General features: G+C 38.7%; 2 protein-coding genes across 4 annotated transcripts in view; both read left to right on the top strand.

The window, feature by feature from the left end:
* The window catches only part of LOC122158246 (WT1 associated protein), a 23796-nt gene extending 14492 nt beyond the window's left edge, over window positions 1–9304 (top strand). For 2 of the 3 annotated variants that reach the window (XM_042814789.1, XM_042814779.1), the window contains 3 exons: window positions 1490–1668; window positions 6309–6463; window positions 8077–9304. In XM_042814789.1, coding sequence (XP_042670723.1) covers window positions 1490–1668; window positions 6309–6463; window positions 8077–8660 — 918 coding nt within the window. In that variant the 3' untranslated portion in view covers window positions 8661–9304. The other variant, XM_042814798.1, reaches the window with a different exon arrangement.
* A 3914-nt stretch (window positions 9305–13218) lies between these two features.
* SOD2 (superoxide dismutase 2) lies at window positions 13219–20714 on the top strand. Its single transcript, XM_042808692.1, has 5 exons — window positions 13219–13298; window positions 13782–13984; window positions 17332–17448; window positions 18711–18890; window positions 20189–20714. The coding sequence occupies exons 1-5, from the start codon at window positions 13270–13272 to the stop codon at window positions 20332–20334; spliced, it is 675 nt and encodes a 224-aa protein (XP_042664626.1). The 5' UTR covers window positions 13219–13269; the 3' UTR covers window positions 20335–20714.

Genomic DNA, 20714 nt, shown 5'->3' with positions numbered 1-20714 from the left:
CCAATCTATACAAGAAATATTAGGATAATCTGAATTTGGGCTTCCTTTCTATAAGTAATGTTTATATGAATGGGTTCTTGACTACATATTTCTTGAAAGTATTTTTTGACTCCCTTTCTGTTGCTGAATACATAGAAATTTATCTATTTAATCAAACTTTTTAAAAACAATTTTATTTCAAATATTTTTTTTCTCAAGTAGATAAATATACATTGATTGTATCAAATGAAGTTAGTTTGAAGTATTTCATCCATTTCGCTGGCTTTAGAATTACGTATATATGAAAAAGAATCCAAATATCAGTGCTATTTATACATAAATTAAACATCTTCCTAAATCAATAAGTGACTCTGAGGTCACTACTACACGTTTTTTAGGAGTTGAACAGTATCTTTATACTTTCTTTACACTGTTGCTGCATGGAAGCTTTTCATGGAAGTGGTTAAACTGACTGCTACTGACTGTGCTGTGCTGTAAGCAAAGCAAAGAGTAGGGAGCAGCTTAACTCTTCCCCTTGATTTGCTGGTAATGGCTTGTACTGTTCATTTTAACTGCTGCTGTCAACCTGGTTGGAAGATTTGTGTGCAGCAGAAGGCAAAACCCCTGACTTTGAATTAATGTTTCTCATTCAATCTGTAAAGTCAGTGTGTAAATGTACCTCTAGGTGACCAAGAAATGTGTAATAGGAGGAGTATCATAGATTGCACTTAAGAATGGTTTCTTTGCAGGCCAAAATAATTTTACTTACTAGCTGGAAGAAATATATCAATCCAGTATAAGTACAGTGAAGTTTTGATCAATAAGTGCACTATATTTAAAATAAATTGTTATAAGAATTCCAGGTGTAAATATAAGACTGTTTCTAGGGTTTTGCTTACTGCAAGAGGATCAAATCAGTCTAAACTTATTTAATTGGTTTGAGTGGCTCTAAATGATTTTTTTTCAAGAAGAAAAAGATGGCAACTTGCTGCATAGTTACCATGCTCACAAAAACACGTAGGTATTTAGAAACACCTTTCAGCAGATAGGTGAAGATACTACCAACAGTAACCTCCGTGTGTTCTAGAATAACTTTAATTGAAGTTGTATGGAAATCAGTCATTCTAAGCAGGCAGCTCTTCATATAAATATTTTTCTTGAAAGTATGCAAGTAGTTTTAAAAGTAAAGGGAGAACTATAATGTTCCAGTAGATCAGGCACATGTTAATTGGTGTATAGAAAACAGCTTGAAACAAAAGAAAAAGATCAACCTTGAAAGTAGTTTTGAAGGCCTTGGCAGGATTGGGATTGGGAGACTGGGTGAATATGCTTATTGATAAGGGCACAGGTGGGCAGAAGTTGTTTTCATTCTGTCCTTAACAGGTTAGAACGTTGTAAGAAGGCAAGTTTGCTTGATGTCGTCTTTGGAGTGGCTATTTTTAATCCTATCTATGTGATCATAAGCGTATTGAATTATGTATAAATAAATCTCTTTTCTTATTTTGTGCAGAATCAGATTCAGTACCTCAAGCAAGTCCAGCAGCCTAGTGTTGCCCAACTGCGATCAACAATGGTGGACCCAGCCATCAACTTGTTTTTCCTAAAAATGAAAGGTGAACTGGAACAGACTAAAGACAAACTGGAACAAGCCCAAAATGAACTGAGTGCCTGGAAATTTACGCCTGATAGGTAAACAAAACAAATACTCCCCAGTCAAGACTTCCCTGACAGTCCCACTACGAGAATGCTATGGTGGGACAGCCAAGTACTCGTTTCCACACCAAGACTCAGACGTTTTGAGGCAAAAGCCACATTCTTATACTGTCCAGCTTGTAATGCTTAATGTAAAACTTACCAGATGAACCTTGTGTTTCAGCTTTTTTCTCCCCCTTTGCTTCAGAGGCCTGACGGCGTCGGACTATTCTGAAGAAATTGCCATCTCCGAAAAAAAAATATTTTCTAGAACACGTAGACATTTGCAAAATTGTTCTATTTGAAGAAAATAGAGGGAAAAACAGAAGTCTTAAGTCTGTGGCACACTGTGTCTACAGACAGTTTGGAGGAAAGAACCTAGAGATTATAAATCATGAATTGAACATGCAAAATTCCCGTAAAATGTAGAAGTGGAATATGCTTCGCTCTTAACCTTGAGCCTAGTGACTTAGAGACACTAAGTCAGTTTTCCAATAAGACTGTGGACTTCCTGCTTGTTCACTGAACTGCTGGGTCAAAACTCGATGAGGTGAATTTTGCATTAAAGAGTTTACTTGCTAACCACTTTTGAATAGCCACGAGAGTGCTATTTGATATCATGTCAGTGGTAGTGTACACATTTGACTGTTAAGCATTCGGGCTCTGTAACACCTGACGGAGCCTTAAGTCAATGTTGCTAAATAATGAACTGTTCTGGATGGTTGGTAATGCTGTGGACGCCTCAAAATTAGGACTGTACAAGAGCGTACATTCAATCTAATTGCAAGCTTAAAGTTGTCGGAAGCACTATATATTTGATCACAACTAGCATGTAGAAGAAAAACTAGTTGTGATAAGTATTCCGCTGCATGCTTTCATGCAGAAGTGAGATTTTTTTGATCTTCTATATTAACTGATCTCAAATGCTCTATGCGGAAGGCACACAATGACAGCTGTCTTCAGTGTTGGTGGGGTGTTTTTATTCCTTTGTACACCTGTTTTTTTTGTATTGCACTTCTATATAAAATGTGCCTTGAAATAGTTGTAATATATAGTTCAAGGAACACTATTGGTTATATTGTTGTACTGTGAAACTCCTGGGATGAACGAGAATCAAACAGGTTGTTGTTTCTGCATTGTCTCGTTCTCTGAATTTAAAAAAAAAAAAAAAATTAACAAAGCACAAGAAGTTAAATGCATGCATTTTCCTTGGTGGAATCAGTGAAGGAACCTTTGCTACTCTATTGATGCCTCTGTTCTGTTGTCCCCAAGCAACAAGGGACAGCTGGGAGTGCAGATCTGAGGTGTGTAAAGTGAAATGCAGCTTTGATACAGCATTTGTATATTTATTTTTTATCTTGGCAAACTGAGCTCTAGTACAGTAAGTTTTTGATTTTTCAAATCAATTGGGTGACACTTTATGACTGTCTGATTCTAGTAAATGCAGTTTTAAGTTAAAAAGAGATTCAGCTGTCACAGAAGGTGATGTATTCTCTTTCAATGATTTTAACTAAGGTAATGTTACATATTTTTAACTTAAAAGTATCACCTGTGCTTTAGATGGATTAATATGGGATTGAAGCTTAGTGTACTTATGCAGACTTATTTTTTTGCATGAGTAATGATTTAACAGCAAAGAAAAACATTTAGAAAAACTTTTAAGTGATTCATCTGGGATTATTTTGCTATAGCAGACTAAGATTTTAATGATCTAGCATCAAAACAGAGGTAAGACTTGCATTAATAAACTGTTAATGTGTTGCCAAGGCATTTGTAAAGCTTACTATGTGTTGATAGAGACATGCCGTGTAGATTGCTTGTTTTATGTGGAGTTCAGAAATGATTTAAATGCCGTTAAGTACAGGTTGGTTGGTTTCCTCTAGTTCTCAGACTCTTAAATGAGACACCAGTAACTATTACCAGTTTCCTTCAAGCAAAAGTATCAAATTCTTGTCACATCTGTAGCTACGTTGTGCTTTAATGTGCATCATCTAATTTTAAATCGCAGTGGTGTGAATGTGCATACTTAAATAAGCAGTAGTTGGAGTAGAGAAGATTTAGATTTGTTTCCTGGTATAGAATTGAAGCTATTTTCATAACTGCTCATAATTTTTTAAAAAATATTTCTGAAAGGGCAAAGAAATGGTTAATCATGTAAACCATTCATAGAATTTTTAATTCTTTGCCCTTCTTCCCCCTCTTGGTTTTAATTGCCCTTCCTTGTACGCAACCACTTATTTCATGATATCTGACCTAGTATCTAAAAGAACTGATGCTTCTATTCACATCACCAGCTTTGTGTGTTCTTGAAGTAATATATTGATTGCAACATTAAGCAGTATTAGTTCTGGACCTTAACCAAAGATAAGAGGTGCACAGTGTAATCCTTACTAATGCCTAGAGAGAGAAATAGAAGGGCATATAATTGAGGGGATGGCTTTGTTAAGCTGTTTGAACCATCATTATGCATACAATGTACATTTGAATTAAAAATCAGTAATATCAATTGCAAGAAGCTTAATACTACAAACACTAGTTTTCTGAAACTTAACCACTTAATTCTTCCAGGTTTTGTTGCATGTATGTTCAAGTGGATTTGTGAAAACAATGCCAAGTTTAGTTTTAAAGCTATTAGGAATTACATTTTATAGTTACTGCATTTGATATTCTTGCATGTGTTGTCTTCTGTGTAAATTGCAAGGGAAGGCTACTTGGTGCCACGCTAACTCAAAACATCTGGAAAAAACTTGATGGAAAGAAATAGCATTATAGGTAACTATGCAAATTTCTATACAGGTAATAAATATTTTACATCTTGGCAGGAATTACATGAAGGAATTAATGAGATTTTTAGTACTGTCCCGATGTCCAGCTACCTGGTACTTCTAATTCTGCAGGTGACATTGTTTTGTGGAGAGAAAAAACAGTAATGACTTCAGCACTGTGAACTCCTTAAACTTGCAGTGAATGATGAATACAGTAACAAGGATTTGCAAATGCCTAGAAATCAATACACATCTGCCTAAAAGCTTTTGGGGGTACATCACATTGGTCATCTCCAAAGCAGTCCTCCTTCTTTGCACTGAATGAACATCTCTAAGAAAACTTGCATCTTGTGTTACATGGATTGTATTAGCTCAACACAATTTAAGCTTCAAGGACCCGACATTGGACATCACATCAAGAAAGAAAACAGGTTGCTGCCTTTAGCAGAGTTGCAGGCTTCCAGGACTTTATGCAGCCAGATTCCTTCTGGAGCAGCCCATCTGAAAGATTTGGGAGAATCAGTTGGAAAATGTTCAGTGAGGCAGAGTTTGCAGAGTTTAAAATTGTTTAAGGCTTGGATGTTTAAAAGGTAGTTGATAAGAAAATTACTATTTTAAATTCTTTTTTGTTGGTTGTATTGGTTACAGGAGAGAAAGAACTATGGCTGTGAATCACAGTAGTGGAAGTTTCCTATTCTTTTTTTTTAATCCTCAAAATTTCTTTCTTTATCACTTAAAACTTAAATGACCTTCTTGCTCTTGGAAAGTAGTACAAATCCTGCCCTTGAATTCACAACAAACCTGTTCATGGCTTATATTTTTTATTTTTTTATATATTTTTTGCTACAGAGCTTATGCTTCTGTAGAAAGAGATATTCATTGTGTTGCTGAGTCTTGTGAAAGAACTGATTGTCATCACTGTTCTGATTTTGGCAGACAGTTTTGAAGGACTTGAACTCTTTTACGGAGTCAGCCGTATTGCCTATATATTAATTTGCATACTACTTCCTATAATGCTTTACAGTACAATTCTATTCGTGAAGATTAAAGATGTGATGTTACCTATTTAGCAGAGAATATCTTGAAAGTTCAGAGTACCTTTTTCTGCCCACGTCTCGAAGAAACTGGATATTCTAAAACATTTATGATCTGAACCTGTCATTCTAAATGAGTGTTACGGCTTCTTTAATTTCCTGCCAACTTTTAACTGCATTTTACTTTCTCTTCATTGTGTAAGATGTGCTTAGCAAAGGCTGACTATAGGAAGCATGAAACACTGTACACTGCTCTACACTGTACAACTGCAGATTGAGTTGAAAGCTAGACATTCAACTCTTCTAAACATTCAGAGGAATGTCTTAGCCTCTCAGAAAAAAAAAAAAACTGATGTTGCTTTAAACATAATGCTCATTTTTTAAAATATTTTTCCCCAACTTTGTTCTTAGTTTTACTTGTATGATAAAAGAAGAACCTGTTGGTAGTTCAGTTTACACATTTTTTTAATGCAGTGTTTAATCTTTAAAATTGCAAGGCACATCTTTAATCACTTAACTCAGTTGAGAATTAGCACATGCAAGATTGTGCGGACTGATAATCCAGATTTTGGTATCGAAAAAGAGCAATGGTTGTTCACATTTACAGTAATAAAACTTGCCTTCCGCTTTATGGGACACGGACAGAAGATCAACTGACGCTGGAACAGCACGTGGTAATATAGGGAGATTTTCTGCTATGACAATTATGTTGAGACATAATGTTATGTGAATTGCGACATGCAGAAATTGTATCTCCTTTTTGTCTGTAATTGTGATTGAGGAAGATTGCAGAAGGTTTTGTATTCACTTTGTGATAGATTGGTTCTTTCCTTTGCAGCCAAACAGGCAAAAAGTTAATGGCGAAGTGTCGAATGCTTATCCAGGAGAATCAAGAGCTTGGAAGGCAGCTGTCCCAAGGACGTATTGCACAGCTTGAGGCAGAGTTGGCTTTACAGAAGAAATATAGTGAGGAACTTAAAAGCAGTCAGGATGGTAAGGGATTTTATTAAGAAAATGGAAGTTGCCTTGCACTTCTGCTAGTTTAATTTTCTGATGGTATGGATACTGTAAAATCTTTGCCAGAATTAAAGGGCAACATCAAGTAAAATGTGACTGTTGTAAGTCTCTATTGGTGGTCTTAATTTAAAAAAAAAAAAAAAAACCAACAAAAAAAAAAACACCACCAAAAACTAGAATAGAGAAACTTCAGAGTACTTGCGGGATTTGCAGCTCCCGGTAATGCGAGATTTGAACATGAAACTACTAGACTTTGTAGGTCTTGCTATTTAACATGGGATATTAAGGTAAGCATACACTGAAAACAGAAAGCTTCTTGTTAAATGACTCATTTTGTAATTACTTGAAGGGGAAAAAAATGTGTAAGGAGAACAAAAGTGCAGTTTTTGATTAAGTAACTCAGATTAATTAAAATGTTCTGTTATTGTATTCGTGGTCCAAATTTTACAGCATTGTAAGCCTAAATTGGAATTAACTGTAATCTCTGGCCTCTTGTATATTTTAAATGGTGGGGAAATGCAAACTTTGAAAATCTTCAGCAGAGAGTTCAGCCTAGATTCAGTGTTCTTGGAGATGCTTGATGAAAGTACTCGAAGTTTGGCAGATGACACAATAGATGATCTGATTATTACACTTAATCTTGAGACAAGCTAATTAATTAAATCCAGGCATCTTTGTTTCATACCTGGCATCTGTAAGATAGCATGGGCATGATTTGGCATTTGTCTAATATATCCTGTATTCTTTAAAGATTTCTGCTCAGGTGCAGTATACTAAAGTAAGCTGCAGAACTGTGATGTTCTTAGGCCCTGGCTTCTACCTCATATGAACAATGACGATGATAATCCTGACATTTTCCTAGTGCTTTTTTTTCATAGTAGTGGGCATTTAATTTTGATTCTTACAGCAATAGGCGGTTTGCATGTTATTTCCTCAGTCATGTGAATGTGCAGTTGAATTTGGGCTGCAATGTTTATCTTTCAGGTCAAATTCTTTCTGGGCCAAAATGCAGTCCCAGTTGTAAAGGATTTTTTTTCTTTGTACATAAGTACTTTGTGGAATTAACAACTTCTGTTGGTTATAAATTCAACAAAAGTTTACCCTTTTTCTTTGTCACGCTACATGAGATTAAATGTATCAAAAGCAGTCAGAGCTGACATTTCCTTGAAATGTGACTAAAATTTTTTTTGTCACTGAGTAAATTTTTGTGAGTATTCAGAACTATCAAATGCAGATAAGCTTTATGGTCACTCTTAGAGTATTTCAGCAATTCCCTGCACTTCAGTAAAAGTAGATATGTTAGAATCTCCTTGCAAAATAGTAATTATTGGAATTGAGCTGCTTTCCATATATCTTCTTGTCCAGAAATGAATTTCTTCTCGTATATCCGAAGTCATAAATATAACAAGTATAGTTGGCAGTTTAACATTTCCTTCAGAGTATCAAAATGGTGTGCATATCTAATGATTGAAAGAGCTGGTTGAATAACTTCAGCATAAGATACTGCTACAAGATTTAAATTTTCTTGTCTGACGTGAGCTATATGTGGGTTATTAAGTATTTGCAACACATGTGTTTTCTTTATTTAGAATTGAATGACTTCATCATCCAGCTTGATGAGGAGGTAGAGGGTATGCAGAGTACCATTCTAGTGCTTCAGCAGCAGTTGAAGGAGACTCGCCAGCAGTTGGCGCAGTACCAGCAGCAGCAGTCCCAGGTCTCCAACCCAGGTACCAGCAGGACTCCATCTTCTGAGCCTACAGACCAGGGAGAGGCTGTGGGTAAAGACTGCAGCCGTCTGGCTAACGGACCAAGCAATGGTAGCTCCTCCCATCAGCGGACGTCTGGGCCTGGATTTTATAGGGAGGGTAGCAGCACAGAAGATGACTTCCCGGCTTCTCCAGGGAATGGTAATAAGCTGTCCAACCACTCTGAAGATAGAACTGGTAGAGGAGGTGGTAGCTACATAAACCAACTCAGTACTGGGTATGAAAGTGTAGACTCTCCCACTGGCAGTGAAAACTCTCTCACTCACCATTCAAATGACACAGACTCCAATCATGATCCTCAAGAGGAGAAAACAGTAAGCATGAAAGGTAACAGAACTGCGGGTTCTCGGCATGTCCAGAATGGTTTGGACTCCAATGTAAATGTGCAGGGTTCAGTTTTGTAACATTTTTCTGCAGCATTTTTATACAGTGTCATTTAAATTGGGAGAGGATACTGTTCAGAAGCTGTTATTAAATTAGTGCATACTTGTCACAATTTTTGCCTTTTTGTGGATTTCTTTTTGCTTCAATACCTCTGCCACTTTGGGAATTTTAACAGTTAATTACGTTGAATGTTGCTAAAAGGACATTTGTGTAGCTCAAGTTATTTTTATATGAGTTAATGTGAAGTTGAAATGGAAATTCTTTCCATAAAGTATAACATAAATGATGTCTGTACAAATCTGTGTATATCTAGAACCTGTGCTGTGTAAGGGCATTCTTACTCATACTGTTATACTTAACACCACCTTTGAGATTTGTCATAATAGCTGTGGGTTTATGACTGCCAAGTTTGCCCAGTACAGTAGTTTTATCACTAAAAGATGGACTTGCTGAAGGAGTCCTTTAGTAGTTTCAGTGTTAATTACAGTTTTTCCCACCATACATCTGTGCATTTTCTCCTTAGGTGACCGAATGTTTATGAATTGTGTGCATAGTTACTCAGTTTTTAAGAACTGTTGTATCCTGTTTATGCATATTGCTCTGTGACTCCAATATTATCTTACCTGTACTGACCAAACCTAAATAAAAACTTTTAATAATGTAATTTCCTCATTGTTCTCCATTGGCTTACACGGCTTACTTGTATGGGCTGTAATACTTCTTAAATTGAATTTGTTTCTGTGCCAATCCTGTCTAATACAGCTTACAAGTACCTGTGCTTATAACTATCATGTTGATTTCAGGCCAGCCTTTTAGTATTTATTCTACGGAGATTTTTTTCCTTATTGATAGATTTAAAAAAAAAAAAAAAAAAAAAAAGACAACTAATAAAAGCAAGCTTCATAGTTAGAACCTGGCTCTTACTAAAACTTGGGAAGTATCCTGGAGGTAAATGTACAAACTAAATTATGACACTTCAAAGAGGTTGAATTACTTAAGATGATACAATTTTTGATTAGTCTTCATGAGGGGAAGCTTAGTGAACTGACTTTTCAGGTGTTGCAAGTGGAGGGTAGGGGGGGCAGCACACTTAGACTGAACAAAAGCAAGTTAGGAATTTCTCAGACCTGAATTTCTGGTGGTTTTTGTTCACTGGTTTGTGGTGGTAGCAATATGTAAGGTAATGAAAAGGGTACTGACTTCAGTAAGTGCTGTCCAAAGGGCAAAAATGAGAGCATTTAACTACTTTCAGGTAGACTTAAATCTGGTTTCAGCATTTTTCTAACACAATCCTGCAATTACCAGGCAGCTAATGCAATTCTCTCACATGCAAATTCACTTTGGGAATGCTGAAACTGTTGCTTGAAAGCAGTATTTCTCTAAAGTTAGGAAATACTTGGGTGTAACTGCAGTTTAGTCAATAAAATCATAGATTATAGAGGAGTTTCCAGGTTATTAAATGAGAACTAGCACCTGTAGTATTACTGTCCACAAAAAAATGTAATTAGTTGCAACTGTTAGCGTTTGTGTATGCTGGAAACATACTAGTCTATGTACTAATGCTACTTTAATTTCGTAGAGCTTAGATGTTTAAAACAACTTGGCAGTCACTGGAGGCATTAATTCCATTGGCAATAACCTAATGGGTTTTTTTTTTTTTTTTTTTTGGAACGTTACTTCAGCCCTTATTACCTGAAAAATAGCTCTTAATGGACAGTTGAGCATATAGAAATTAAGAGACATAAAAAAAAAAAAAAAAAAAAGTACTGGCATCTAAAGTAATTTCTGGTGTACAAAAAATTCCCTGATTTTAATGTGTATATTGCATTTCAGTTAGTTTGTGGCTATTATAAGTCTAAAAGGATAGTAATAATAAAATGATAGTAATAGACAGTTCCAATGACTTGATAATATATATGGTACAAAGTCTTGCAAGAATGGCGGTGGTTAAAATCTGTCTGAAATATGGAAGAAATTCGTTGAGAAGATGGCATCTAGGATAAGGAATTAGATAAGAATTATTTTTGGAGTTGAAGTAACGGCTATTGTGCTGTAAGGTAGGGGCAACTTTTCACTTAAATTTATCAGTTATTGTGGGAAATCAGGTCTTAAGTTCGTGAAGATTTGAATTTTCTCAAGAGTGTGTGGTGCTTTTAATAGTTAAAAGAAAACAAAACCATACAACTTAGCTAAATAGCTGAAAAGTTAGAAATGCAAATGATAATTGCATACTAAGCATTGGCTTAACTTAGAAAATAAATGCAGGGCAAGAAAAGCCATTCCATTTGTCATTCTCTGCTTAAAAGTTACCTCCTAAATAAGCAGGCTGGGATGTTACATTTTTTTATTAATAATTTTTATTTTAAATGAAAGCATAATTTAAAACCATCATGTAATTGGCTTGCTTTTTTGCAATGCTTGCTGTAAAGCAGTAGTGAAATGCAGTATAATAACACAGATAAATTTAAAATCAATTAATGTTCACGTTCTGGCTGTCCATACATACAGCGTATGTTATGGTTGTTAATAATCCTGGAGATGACTGTCGATACATTATTTTCAGTTTTCAGGAAAATCCTGTTTTCAGATTGATTTTGGTTAAGATCATTCATCGTGTGTTCATTAGATTTCTAGAGTACAGCTGGCTGATAACTAAACATTAAGTTTGCATGGTGTTCTAGGGCCCTTTAAAGGGCCATTGAAGGAAGAACTACCATTCTGTACATCTGTGCATTACAATGCACTTTGATTCCCTTTGTGGATCTCTCCATGCGGATTTGCTGGTAAATTCCAAGATGAGGTAAGTTATTCTAAACACAGTCATTCAGACTTCACCCCTTCCATTGTTTTTTGTTTGTTTATTTGGTCCTATAAAAGATCTCTGAACATAAGTGCTTATTTAAATAAGATTAAAAAACAGAAATAGTTGTTTGTGTTAGCAAAGATGTTTTCCCCGATAATTTGAACTTCATCTAGTGTTAGTCTTGATTTTACAGAATGCTACATAAACTTTGAGGGAAGGATTCTCTTCTCTGGCCCTATGGGAGAACTAATTTTCCATGGTTTTTTGAACTCTTTTGCACTTACTATTCAATACTGATTATTTTTGCTGATGGAATTAAGGTGCACGAAGCATTCTCATGAGCATTAATGGCCGTGCATGATGGGAGAAAATGGATATTGGAAAACGAGATACGCAGAGAAGTGAGGAAGAGAACTGAAATGGAACAAAAGTAAGTAGATCAAATTGATAAAAAGGTGTTTGTAAGTGCCTCGTTCCCAGCAATTGAGGTGGATAACTCCTCATGGCAACGGACCTTTGAAGGGCAGCACCAGGCTGCTTGCAAGCCCCAGTACGAGCTGCTGCCTGCCTCTGCTTCCAGTACTGACACTCAGGGGTTTCCAGTGCCTCTGCTGTATGCCCAGGCATAACAGGATGAAGTGACAGTTGAAGTCAAAAGACCTCTGTATTCACTTTCTGCTTAAAAATGTCTGTCTAAGAAATTGACTTGTTGCTTCACACTGTGGTACACTGAAAATGATGAAATGTGAAGCATTCTACATGCCTGCTCCACAAATCATTGCATTTAAAGTCAAGGGATGGCTACGTTTGATATGTCTATAATAATAAAAAACAGAGGAGAACATGTAAACTGTCTGTTTAACAGTTCTTTCTGTAGCCCACCACTACTGTATTATGAAGCCCTGAGAACATCCCATTCTGCATGTGTCAAATTCTGACAGATTCTTGCAGCTTACGGCTCATACAAAATATGATCATAAATGGGAAAAACATGGACTCCTGAGGTCAAAGGGAACTGCTGTGGTGTATTTGGTGGGCTGCTATCAGGCCAGCTGCCAAGCCTTGCTGCAGCAGGCTCTCAGGGCTGAGCTGCCTGCTTCTGGCAGCACTGCTCATGCACAAGTAAGAGCTGGACAGCAATGTGCAGGCGTCTTTTTGAGAGAGCTTTCCCTCGCTCTCTTTGCTTACCTTGTGGACCTTTTTTATTCTCTGTTCTGGAGCTATCACAGGAAGCATTGTGCTCTCGCTAATGTTGCTTAGAAAAATGACCTTTCCTATTTCTGCTTGATTTTAACCTCTGGAACATCTAAGGGCTGATCTAAGCAACCTTTTTTTTCTGTAAATTGGATTGAGCATGCTGTACATAACTTCTTATTCACGCATCATTTCAAAGTCTTAATGCATTGCAACTGATCCTCACAAGCGGTGTACCTCCTTTTTCCTATCCAGTTAGTGTTGCCTGTTGACTTCTTTGTATTCCCAAGGTCATGGCTTCTACTAGGACCGTTGGCTCGGGACCTGACCCAAACGGGATGGAACCCCGTCAGCCATGGCTCTATCGGTGAGCTGATGTTCACTGCTCCGTTGTACCACTGGTTTGGTAAGTGAGACAGCGGGTTCACCTTCTACTTTGTGCTGTACAGGGCACTAACGGCGCACGTCTTTCAAACACAAACAGCGGTCAGTGACTCAAGCTCTTGAAACCAGCGCTACCGATCCCCTCTCAGACACCCGCCCCTCCCCGTCCCGCCGGGAGGCCCCGCCCCAGCAGTGCGGGCGCAGGCGCGGAGTGCCGTCGGTGCGGTGCCCGCAGAGAGGTGGCCGCCATGTTGTGCCGCCTGGCCTCGGCGGGCAGGTGAGAGTCGCGCCGCGCCGCCGCTGGGAGGGAGGAGAGGTGGGGGCGCCGTGCTCGCCGCCGCCCTGCAGCGTGAGGGGCGGCCGGGCCCTGGGCTTCCGTGTCTGGGCCGCGGGACGGGGTGGAGGAAAGGGCACCCCCCGTTGTCCCCTCCATTTCGGGAAGAGGGGGTGGCGGGGCCAGCGATGGTCCCGCGAGGTGCAGCCGAGCCGGGCAGCGCGGCCGAGATCGGCCTCTTGAGGGCTGTGGGATTTCGACCCTTTTTCGTATCAAGGTCACCTGTGCAATGGCCCTCGGGGCTGGCCTTCCTCCCAGCTCAGAGCGCTTCCTGTCGTTACGACGCAAGAACGTGGGTTAGGAGGTGGCAGCTCTGCATCGAGAAGCCCCTGTATCGGTGACCTTCACGTGGGCAGCTGGCCGTAGCAGGCCAGTGTTTCACTCTGCTGAAGTGGTGAAGCACACCTTTTCTCGTTTCTCATCTAGAAGCAGGGCTGCGTTGGTAGCACCCTTAGGGTGCTCGGTTGCAAGGCATAAGCACACTCTTCCTGACCTGCCCTACGACTATGGCGCGCTGGAGCCCCACATCAGTGCAGAGATCATGCAGCTGCACCACAACAAACACCACGCCACCTACGTGAACAACCTGAACGTTACGGAGGAGAAATACAAAGAGGCGCTGGCGAAAGGTGCGTATGGCCATCGTCAGCAGGTGAGGAGAGACAGTGTGAGCTGTTGTGGATTTACGCTAGTGACTGGGATCAAAGGCAGAGTCAGTGGGAAGTTGCCCCTGAGAAATACAAGTGATTTGCTTGAATACAGAATGTTAGTTACATGTGAAAGCTTAGAGGTGTTCAGATGGCCTTGTAAGCCTAATAATAATAACTTGTGCAGTTTGAGTTAATGAATGAATGAGGTTTGATGAAGATGCAAGCAAACAAAATTGGCTGTTGCTTTTTCATGCTAATGGTGGAGCCAGGAAAGCTGTATTCCAGGGATTAATTAGTGAGGAAGGAAAGTAAAGTATAGGAAAGCAGCATATCTGCTACAGATGTCGTTAAGGCTGTGTAATGACTAAGGATTCAGCCCCCAGTGGAGGCAGAATTTCTGGCTAGCAGAAACATTGCATTTTTTTGGACCCTTGGAGGAATTTAAAAGAAAAACAAAACTCCCCTATCCTTTGGTGGGCTCTCACTGCTTGCTCTTGTTAGTAGTGTGTCTGGAGGTAGAACTTAATATTTCATAAGGATTTTGCTGGAATTACTCTGCAGTGCATTGGTGATGGTCACACACATCAAAGCAGGCAAATATTTGCTTGCGGCATTTTTGTGTGTGTTTTGGGTTGGCTTATTGGGTGATATTCTCGTATAGAACATGTAGTATTTGACCCTCATTAGAAAGACTAAGGCCAGGTTTTAGGAAAGGGTAAAAGTCTGAACTGCTCCTCTTTTTGTCAATATTGTCATTCTCTTCCCACCCTTGAAAACTGAGCCTGGCCAAAACTACTGCACAACAGTTTGGTTATACTGCAGATCTCATGACTGTTTAATATCTTCTCTGGATAGCAGAACCTTGAAACTGACTTTTCAGCAATAGTAAGTAGTTTTCAGATTATCTTTAACGTTTTCTTAAGCTATCTGTATCTGCTCAAATAACTCAGAAGCTGTCTTGACTTGAATCCATTGTCTCCTGTTACCAGTTCTTCTGAAAATGAGTCTGTTTATCTATGATAAGGTCCTGCTCAGCAACTAATAAGTTTGTTCCAGAAAACTTTCAGCATAAGCTGGTTCTGATTACTTCTTCATCAACATGTTCTGTTTGATGCCAGTTAAAGGTTATAGTCGTAAAACTTATTTTCATTGAAGACTTATGCCTTTGAGCTGTGGTGCTTTACTGTGCTCTGAGAATGGAAAGGAATCATTTAATCAACTGAGAAACTGAGCTTACAGGTCTCTTGAGCATCTCTTCTGAGCTGAACCTGTCCAGCGTGACTGTATTAAGGAGTGTGGTAAGCTGGAGCAAAGGCCAGGGGCTCTACATACAAGTAGATTCGAGGATACTTTGTGGTATCTTAAGGACAAGTTACCTTTCTCCATCCTCATTTCCAGTGCCAATTTCAGCAGGACTGACTTGACAGTGCCACAAATACTGTGTTTTAAGACAGTGATCAAATGCCATCTCTACCTCGTAGTGGTCTTGGGGAGTAGGTTCCTCTACAGCATGGTGGGATAAACACTAATGAAGACATTACCAATATCCTGAGTTATTTTTGGATTCCTGGCTCGTAGGATGATGTGGATGAGTTTAGTGTCTTAAAGGCATGTAAAATTCAAGGAGAGTTTCCTGAAAATTCTTTTGAACTGGGCGTGAGAGATATGTCATATCCTCAGCTTGATACCTAAATGCAGCAGGTAGTATCGGTGCTAGCTGCATTGCATGCTTTGTTCCAGTCCTGTTCCTGTAGGTTTTGTTGCATTGAGTATGATTATGGCTGGAAATGCAGCAACTAGATATTAGTTACTGGCTTGTTTCTAACTTACAGATATTTTTCTGAATGATACAAGTTAAACTGTCTTGCACCTGAAAATGGATTTTTGCTGGAACAAAATTATTCTTAAGAAAATATTATAGAAAACTGGAGTTTTTTTGTGTCAAGGAAATTCTTAACAATGACAGTGATCATTTCCTGCAAAAAGAGCCAAGGGTTGTGTGATTGAGCACTACCGTGATTTATTTTAACAGAGAATGTATATTGGGAATGTATATTCTGTATATTGGGAGACTTGTGAGTCGTAGTGGAACTTAACAGCTTCCTCCAGATATTTTATTTCTGTGAAACTTGCAAAGACCATTGTGGTTTCTTAAGGATATGAGGAAATGCTGAGAACTTGTAATTCTATAAACAAAAACAAAACAAAAAAAGCTTTATTAACAGGTGCTTCATGTCTGTCCTGAGATGGCTCATTCCTTCCTATAGGAAGACTGCCCTCACTCATTCCTGAAAGAATAGGGGGAGCAGCTGCTGCACTGATTCCATATTTGAGAATGTATTGGAAAAAGTCTCAAACAATTGCAGTGTTCCAATTCTTTAAAAAATAAAAATAGCATTCAAAATGCTTGTATCAAGGTGGTGTAACACCTGTCATAGGGCACAAATGAGTTCTTCAAGGAATATGACATGTTTTGCTTGCGGTTCAGGGCCCTCTGATCTTGAGTGGTACGAGAGTTAGGTTGTATGCAGGGCAGTAAGCAAGGGTTGGGATTGTGTGTAAGCTAATCGGATATGCTATGGATGTTTCTTGATGAACCTTGATTTTCTCTTGAAGTTAAGGCCTACCTGGACTGAAAAATTGTGGGGAGTTCACCAGTATGAAGCAGTGGCATTTAGGTGCAGAGTTCTGTAGTGTTGAGGAAAATGATCTGGGTCGTTATCTCTTCCTGCAAGTATCCCCCTCCAAAAAAAAACCTCACCCAACCAAACAAAACAATTTTCCTCCTCAAAGTAAATGAAAAAATGTAAGGATAAGAACATCTTGTTTGTGTATTTTCCTGTTGTTCTTGACAACTGTTTCTGGAGCACACTCTGTTTTCCCTCTTTAAGTTGTTTAAGAAATTTAAAAATTCTTAGTTTGAAAATCAGCAACAGTGTTCTTGTCTAATAATAGTAATACTGAACAGTTTTCTGGTGCTAGATCTTTATTTCATTCTGGTACTGCTGTTTGTTTTGTTTAGCTGTGGAATGGCAGTAGATACTTCACTACTGTAGATGTAACAGGAATTGCCTGATAGGTGGAGTATTGGCACATCACATGCAGTTACAGAGCAAGAAAAGGCCAACGATAAAGAAATCTTTAATGCAGTTTGTCAGTGACTATCTAATGCGTGAGTAACAGTCATAAAACCTGCCTTTTCCATAGGCATGTTGCAGGCTAGTAAGACTTGAAAGATTTGGGGTGTTGGTGGAGGCCTAGTAACAACTTAATGACTGCTGTGGTGGTTGTGTTATTATTTATCTATTTATGTTCTGCATCCTCAGGTGATGTTACAGCTCAGGTGTCGCTTCAGCCTGCACTGAAATTCAATGGTGGGGGTCATATCAATCATACCATCTTCTGGACAAATCTTTCTCCCAATGGAGGAGGAGAGCCTAAAGGTTAGTGCTTGTTATGAGTGTTCATTGAGTCAGTCTTAATTGACCAGCAGAACTGATGATCTTTTCTCTCTTTGAAAGAGTTGAAGTCTTTATTTTCCTTATTTTTCTGAGTTTATTTGCCTTTCTATATGATAGCTGCCATAGTTCTGAGGAATTCAGGGTCTTGTTCATGCAAATGAAAAATATGAAAATATAACTGTGCTGATTATAAAGTTGATTGTCTGGATGATGCAGAATAGTTGACTGTTGCTGTCTATTGTCCTTTTTATCTTTATAAGATAAAACACTTATCCATAACTGTGCTCATTGAGATTGCATTCACTTACTCAGTTCACAGGAAGGAAGGAAATGTGCTGCAGACTACCCAGCCTAGTGATTGGATATATGCTCCATTTTCAGTTAGGGATGGCTTAGCAGTTAAAACCCAAAGGATGAAGTCCCCTTTGGGAGGATAGAGAAATGTAATCTACAAGTGATCTGCAATTAAAGGCAGTGGTCTTATAATACAGATCTCACAAGGGCTGCTGTGATACATGTGAGGGTTTTAAATTGAGATGTGTTTCAGATGGCATTCTTGGGGAAGATCATAGAATCAGAGAGATTGAAAAAGGCCACTGAGATCATCTAGTCCAACCATTAGCCCATCACTACGTGCCTATTACACCATGTCCCTCAGTACCATACCACATCGCCATGTTTCTTGGTCACCTCCAGGGAAGATGACTCCACCACTTCCTTGGGCTGCTTGTTCCAGTGCTTGACCACTCTTTCAGGGAAGAAGTTTTTCCTAATATCCGACCTGGAAAGATGTGTTAAAGCCTTACCTTTGTCTGTGAAGTTACTGTGTAAGGTGGTAAGCTTAAAATGTCATCTTTCAGTTCCAGTTGGATGGTTCAAGTCTTCTGTAGGAAGCCTGATGAAACCTGTCTGAAGATGCACCTTCAGCTATCACCAAGAAATTTTTAGATCTGAGGGCAGAAGGAATGAAGAATGCAGAATTTTCCAGCATTGCACTGTACTATTGATAGCACCATGACTGTCTTTGATAACAGCATGTTTGACTACTGTTCTAATTTGTTTCTTGACTGCTGTCTGGAGCAGGTTGGGACAAAATTGTTAATGATGCATCTGTACTGTCTAGACAGTTCCTTCAGAGCGCAAATGCGTCCGCATCTCTCTTCTGTTTCCAGGTGATGTCTGGGAATTGAAATATGTTAAATACCTCATATTCAGTGATGTTTCTGTGCTTTTTTTTTTTAAAGGAGAATTGATGGAAGCCATCAAACGTGACTTTGGTTCTTTCGCAAACTTCAAGGAGAAACTAACAGCTGTATCAGTTGGTGTTCAAGGATCAGGCTGGGGGTGGCTTGGCTATAATAAGGAGCAGGGACGTCTGCAGATAGCAGCCTGTGCGAATCAAGATCCTTTGCAAGGAACAACAGGTCAGATTTCTTTCTTCCTCTTCCACCTTTTGCTAATATCAGAGGCAAATGTATGAGATGTGAGAATATGAGGAAGCATCTGGAAAATTGAGTATCATTTCCAGCAGAAGCAGAAACAGTTTTTAAAACTGTAAGTCCAGCATTTGTAATGCAAGACTTAGAAATTTTGTGGAGAGTAATAGGTTTTGCTTGCAGACTGTCTAATCAAAAGGGAAATAGATGGGGCATATTATGAAAGAGCATTGGGCATTAAATTTAGGTTAGGCTCCTCTGGACTGTTTCTGAGTAACAGCAGTAGCTTGCCTGTCAGAGCATTGGGAAGATAAGTGTCTTAGCTTTAGATTGTTTTCTCTTATGAGGATATATTTACAGACCTGATGGTGTAGGCCAGACACCAGGAGAGGGGAAGATGTGTATAATATTTCTTGTTATGAAACAGGCTAAGCACTTAGAACGTGCTTTTCTACTGTTGATAGTGATGAATGTCAATTAAACAAGGGTTGGATGGGGACAACTCTTAGGGCTAGACAAGCAGCTGAGATCACTTCTAAAGGTATGTTTGTTCGCTTAGAGAGACATAGCAGTGAAGACGACAGCTTGGACACGCTCCACAGAGGAAAGGCCTGATCCCCAGTGAGAATCCTGCTGTGATGGCTGTTGTCCAAATCCAGTCACAGATGTCTTTAAAACATGTTCTGTGAAATTCATAGAGAATGATAGGGAATATCATGGAAAACACATGTTTACTTTGAACTTCTGCAGTGGTCAGTGCCCTGCTTATCAGTGAGGAAAAAGGAGAAAAAGAACAGTTTTAACGTTGAGACGTAGTATAAAGAGTAAATTTCACCCTCTCCCACACATTGAAAACTCCCTACTAAAAATTCAACTAGAAAGATGTTTTAGCACAAAAGCGAGGAAAGCAGTGAAACAGTAACTTACAGTTGAAGTATTGGAAGCAAATACTCATGTCAAGAGACTTCTTTGTGGTGTCTTGGTCCAGGAAAATACTCGTGTTACTGTGTGTGTGGAAGATGCAAACTTTTCAAAAATGTCTTCAACTGCTTTCAATTGTGTCTTCAATGAAGTTCTAGGGTATTCATAGGTGTATATTCTAATAATTTAGTTTATACAGTGTGTGTGGAGAACAGACAGGTCTGTAAAACGTTGTAATGAGCACCTGTGTTCTGGAGAGCTCTCTCTGTTTCTACAGTTGAAGAAATTTGGTAATTACAAAATAAGACTTTGCAGTGGAGCATTTCTTCACAGGCTTAAAAAACTGTTATCCTCCTTTTTTACAGGTCTCATTCCATTGCTGGGAATCGATGTATGGGAGCATGCTTATTATCTTCAATATAAAAATGTTCGACCTGATTATTTGAAAGCTATCTGGAATGTGATCAACTGGGAGAATGTATCTTCAAGATATGCATCTTGCAAAAAATAAAGTGGAATTCTTGCACAGACTACTACAATGGCACCACTTCTACTTTGGTTTCACTCTTGTAATAGTTTCTGTGGCATACAAATGAATTGCTATAATACAGAAAACACCTAGCTCATCCCGCAAAAGCATTTCATAATCAAGCAACATGTCTGCTTGTCTAATCCTATGGAAAGTGTTTGCTTAGGTTTTTGAAGCTTTAAACTCTTGTGCAACAAAGGGAAGAAGACACTTTAAGTAATCTGTTCCATTGCATATAGAAACATAGTTCACTTTGTTGAAGCTTAATGCGATAATGAGTTTCTTTGTTGCACTTAAATACCTAAGTGGAAACGCACACTTTGTGTTACTATGAACGAATAAAACTCAAAAGAAGAATCTTA

The sequence above is a fragment of the Centrocercus urophasianus genome, unplaced genomic scaffold, assembly GCF_019232065.1.
Source record: "Centrocercus urophasianus isolate 14NV4802_14NV808 unplaced genomic scaffold, USGS_Curo_1.0 seq_10, whole genome shotgun sequence".
Taxonomy (NCBI): Eukaryota; Metazoa; Chordata; class Aves; order Galliformes; family Phasianidae; genus Centrocercus; species Centrocercus urophasianus.
This window is presented reverse-complemented; position numbering and strand designations above follow the sequence as displayed.

What these genes read in the sequence shown, in the direction of transcription:
- SOD2 (XM_042808692.1), top strand. Translation starts at nt 13,270, where the DNA reads ATGTTGTGCCGCCTGGCCTCGGCGGGCAG. An exon ending in CGCCTGGCCTCGGCGGGCAG is followed by an intron (nt 13,299 to 13,781) that starts GTGAGAGTCGCG and finishes TTTCTCATCTAG; the next exon opens with AAGCAGGGCTGCGTTGGTAG. An exon ending in CAAAGAGGCGCTGGCGAAAG is followed by an intron (nt 13,985 to 17,331) that starts GTGCGTATGGCC and finishes CTGCATCCTCAG; the next exon opens with GTGATGTTACAGCTCAGGTG.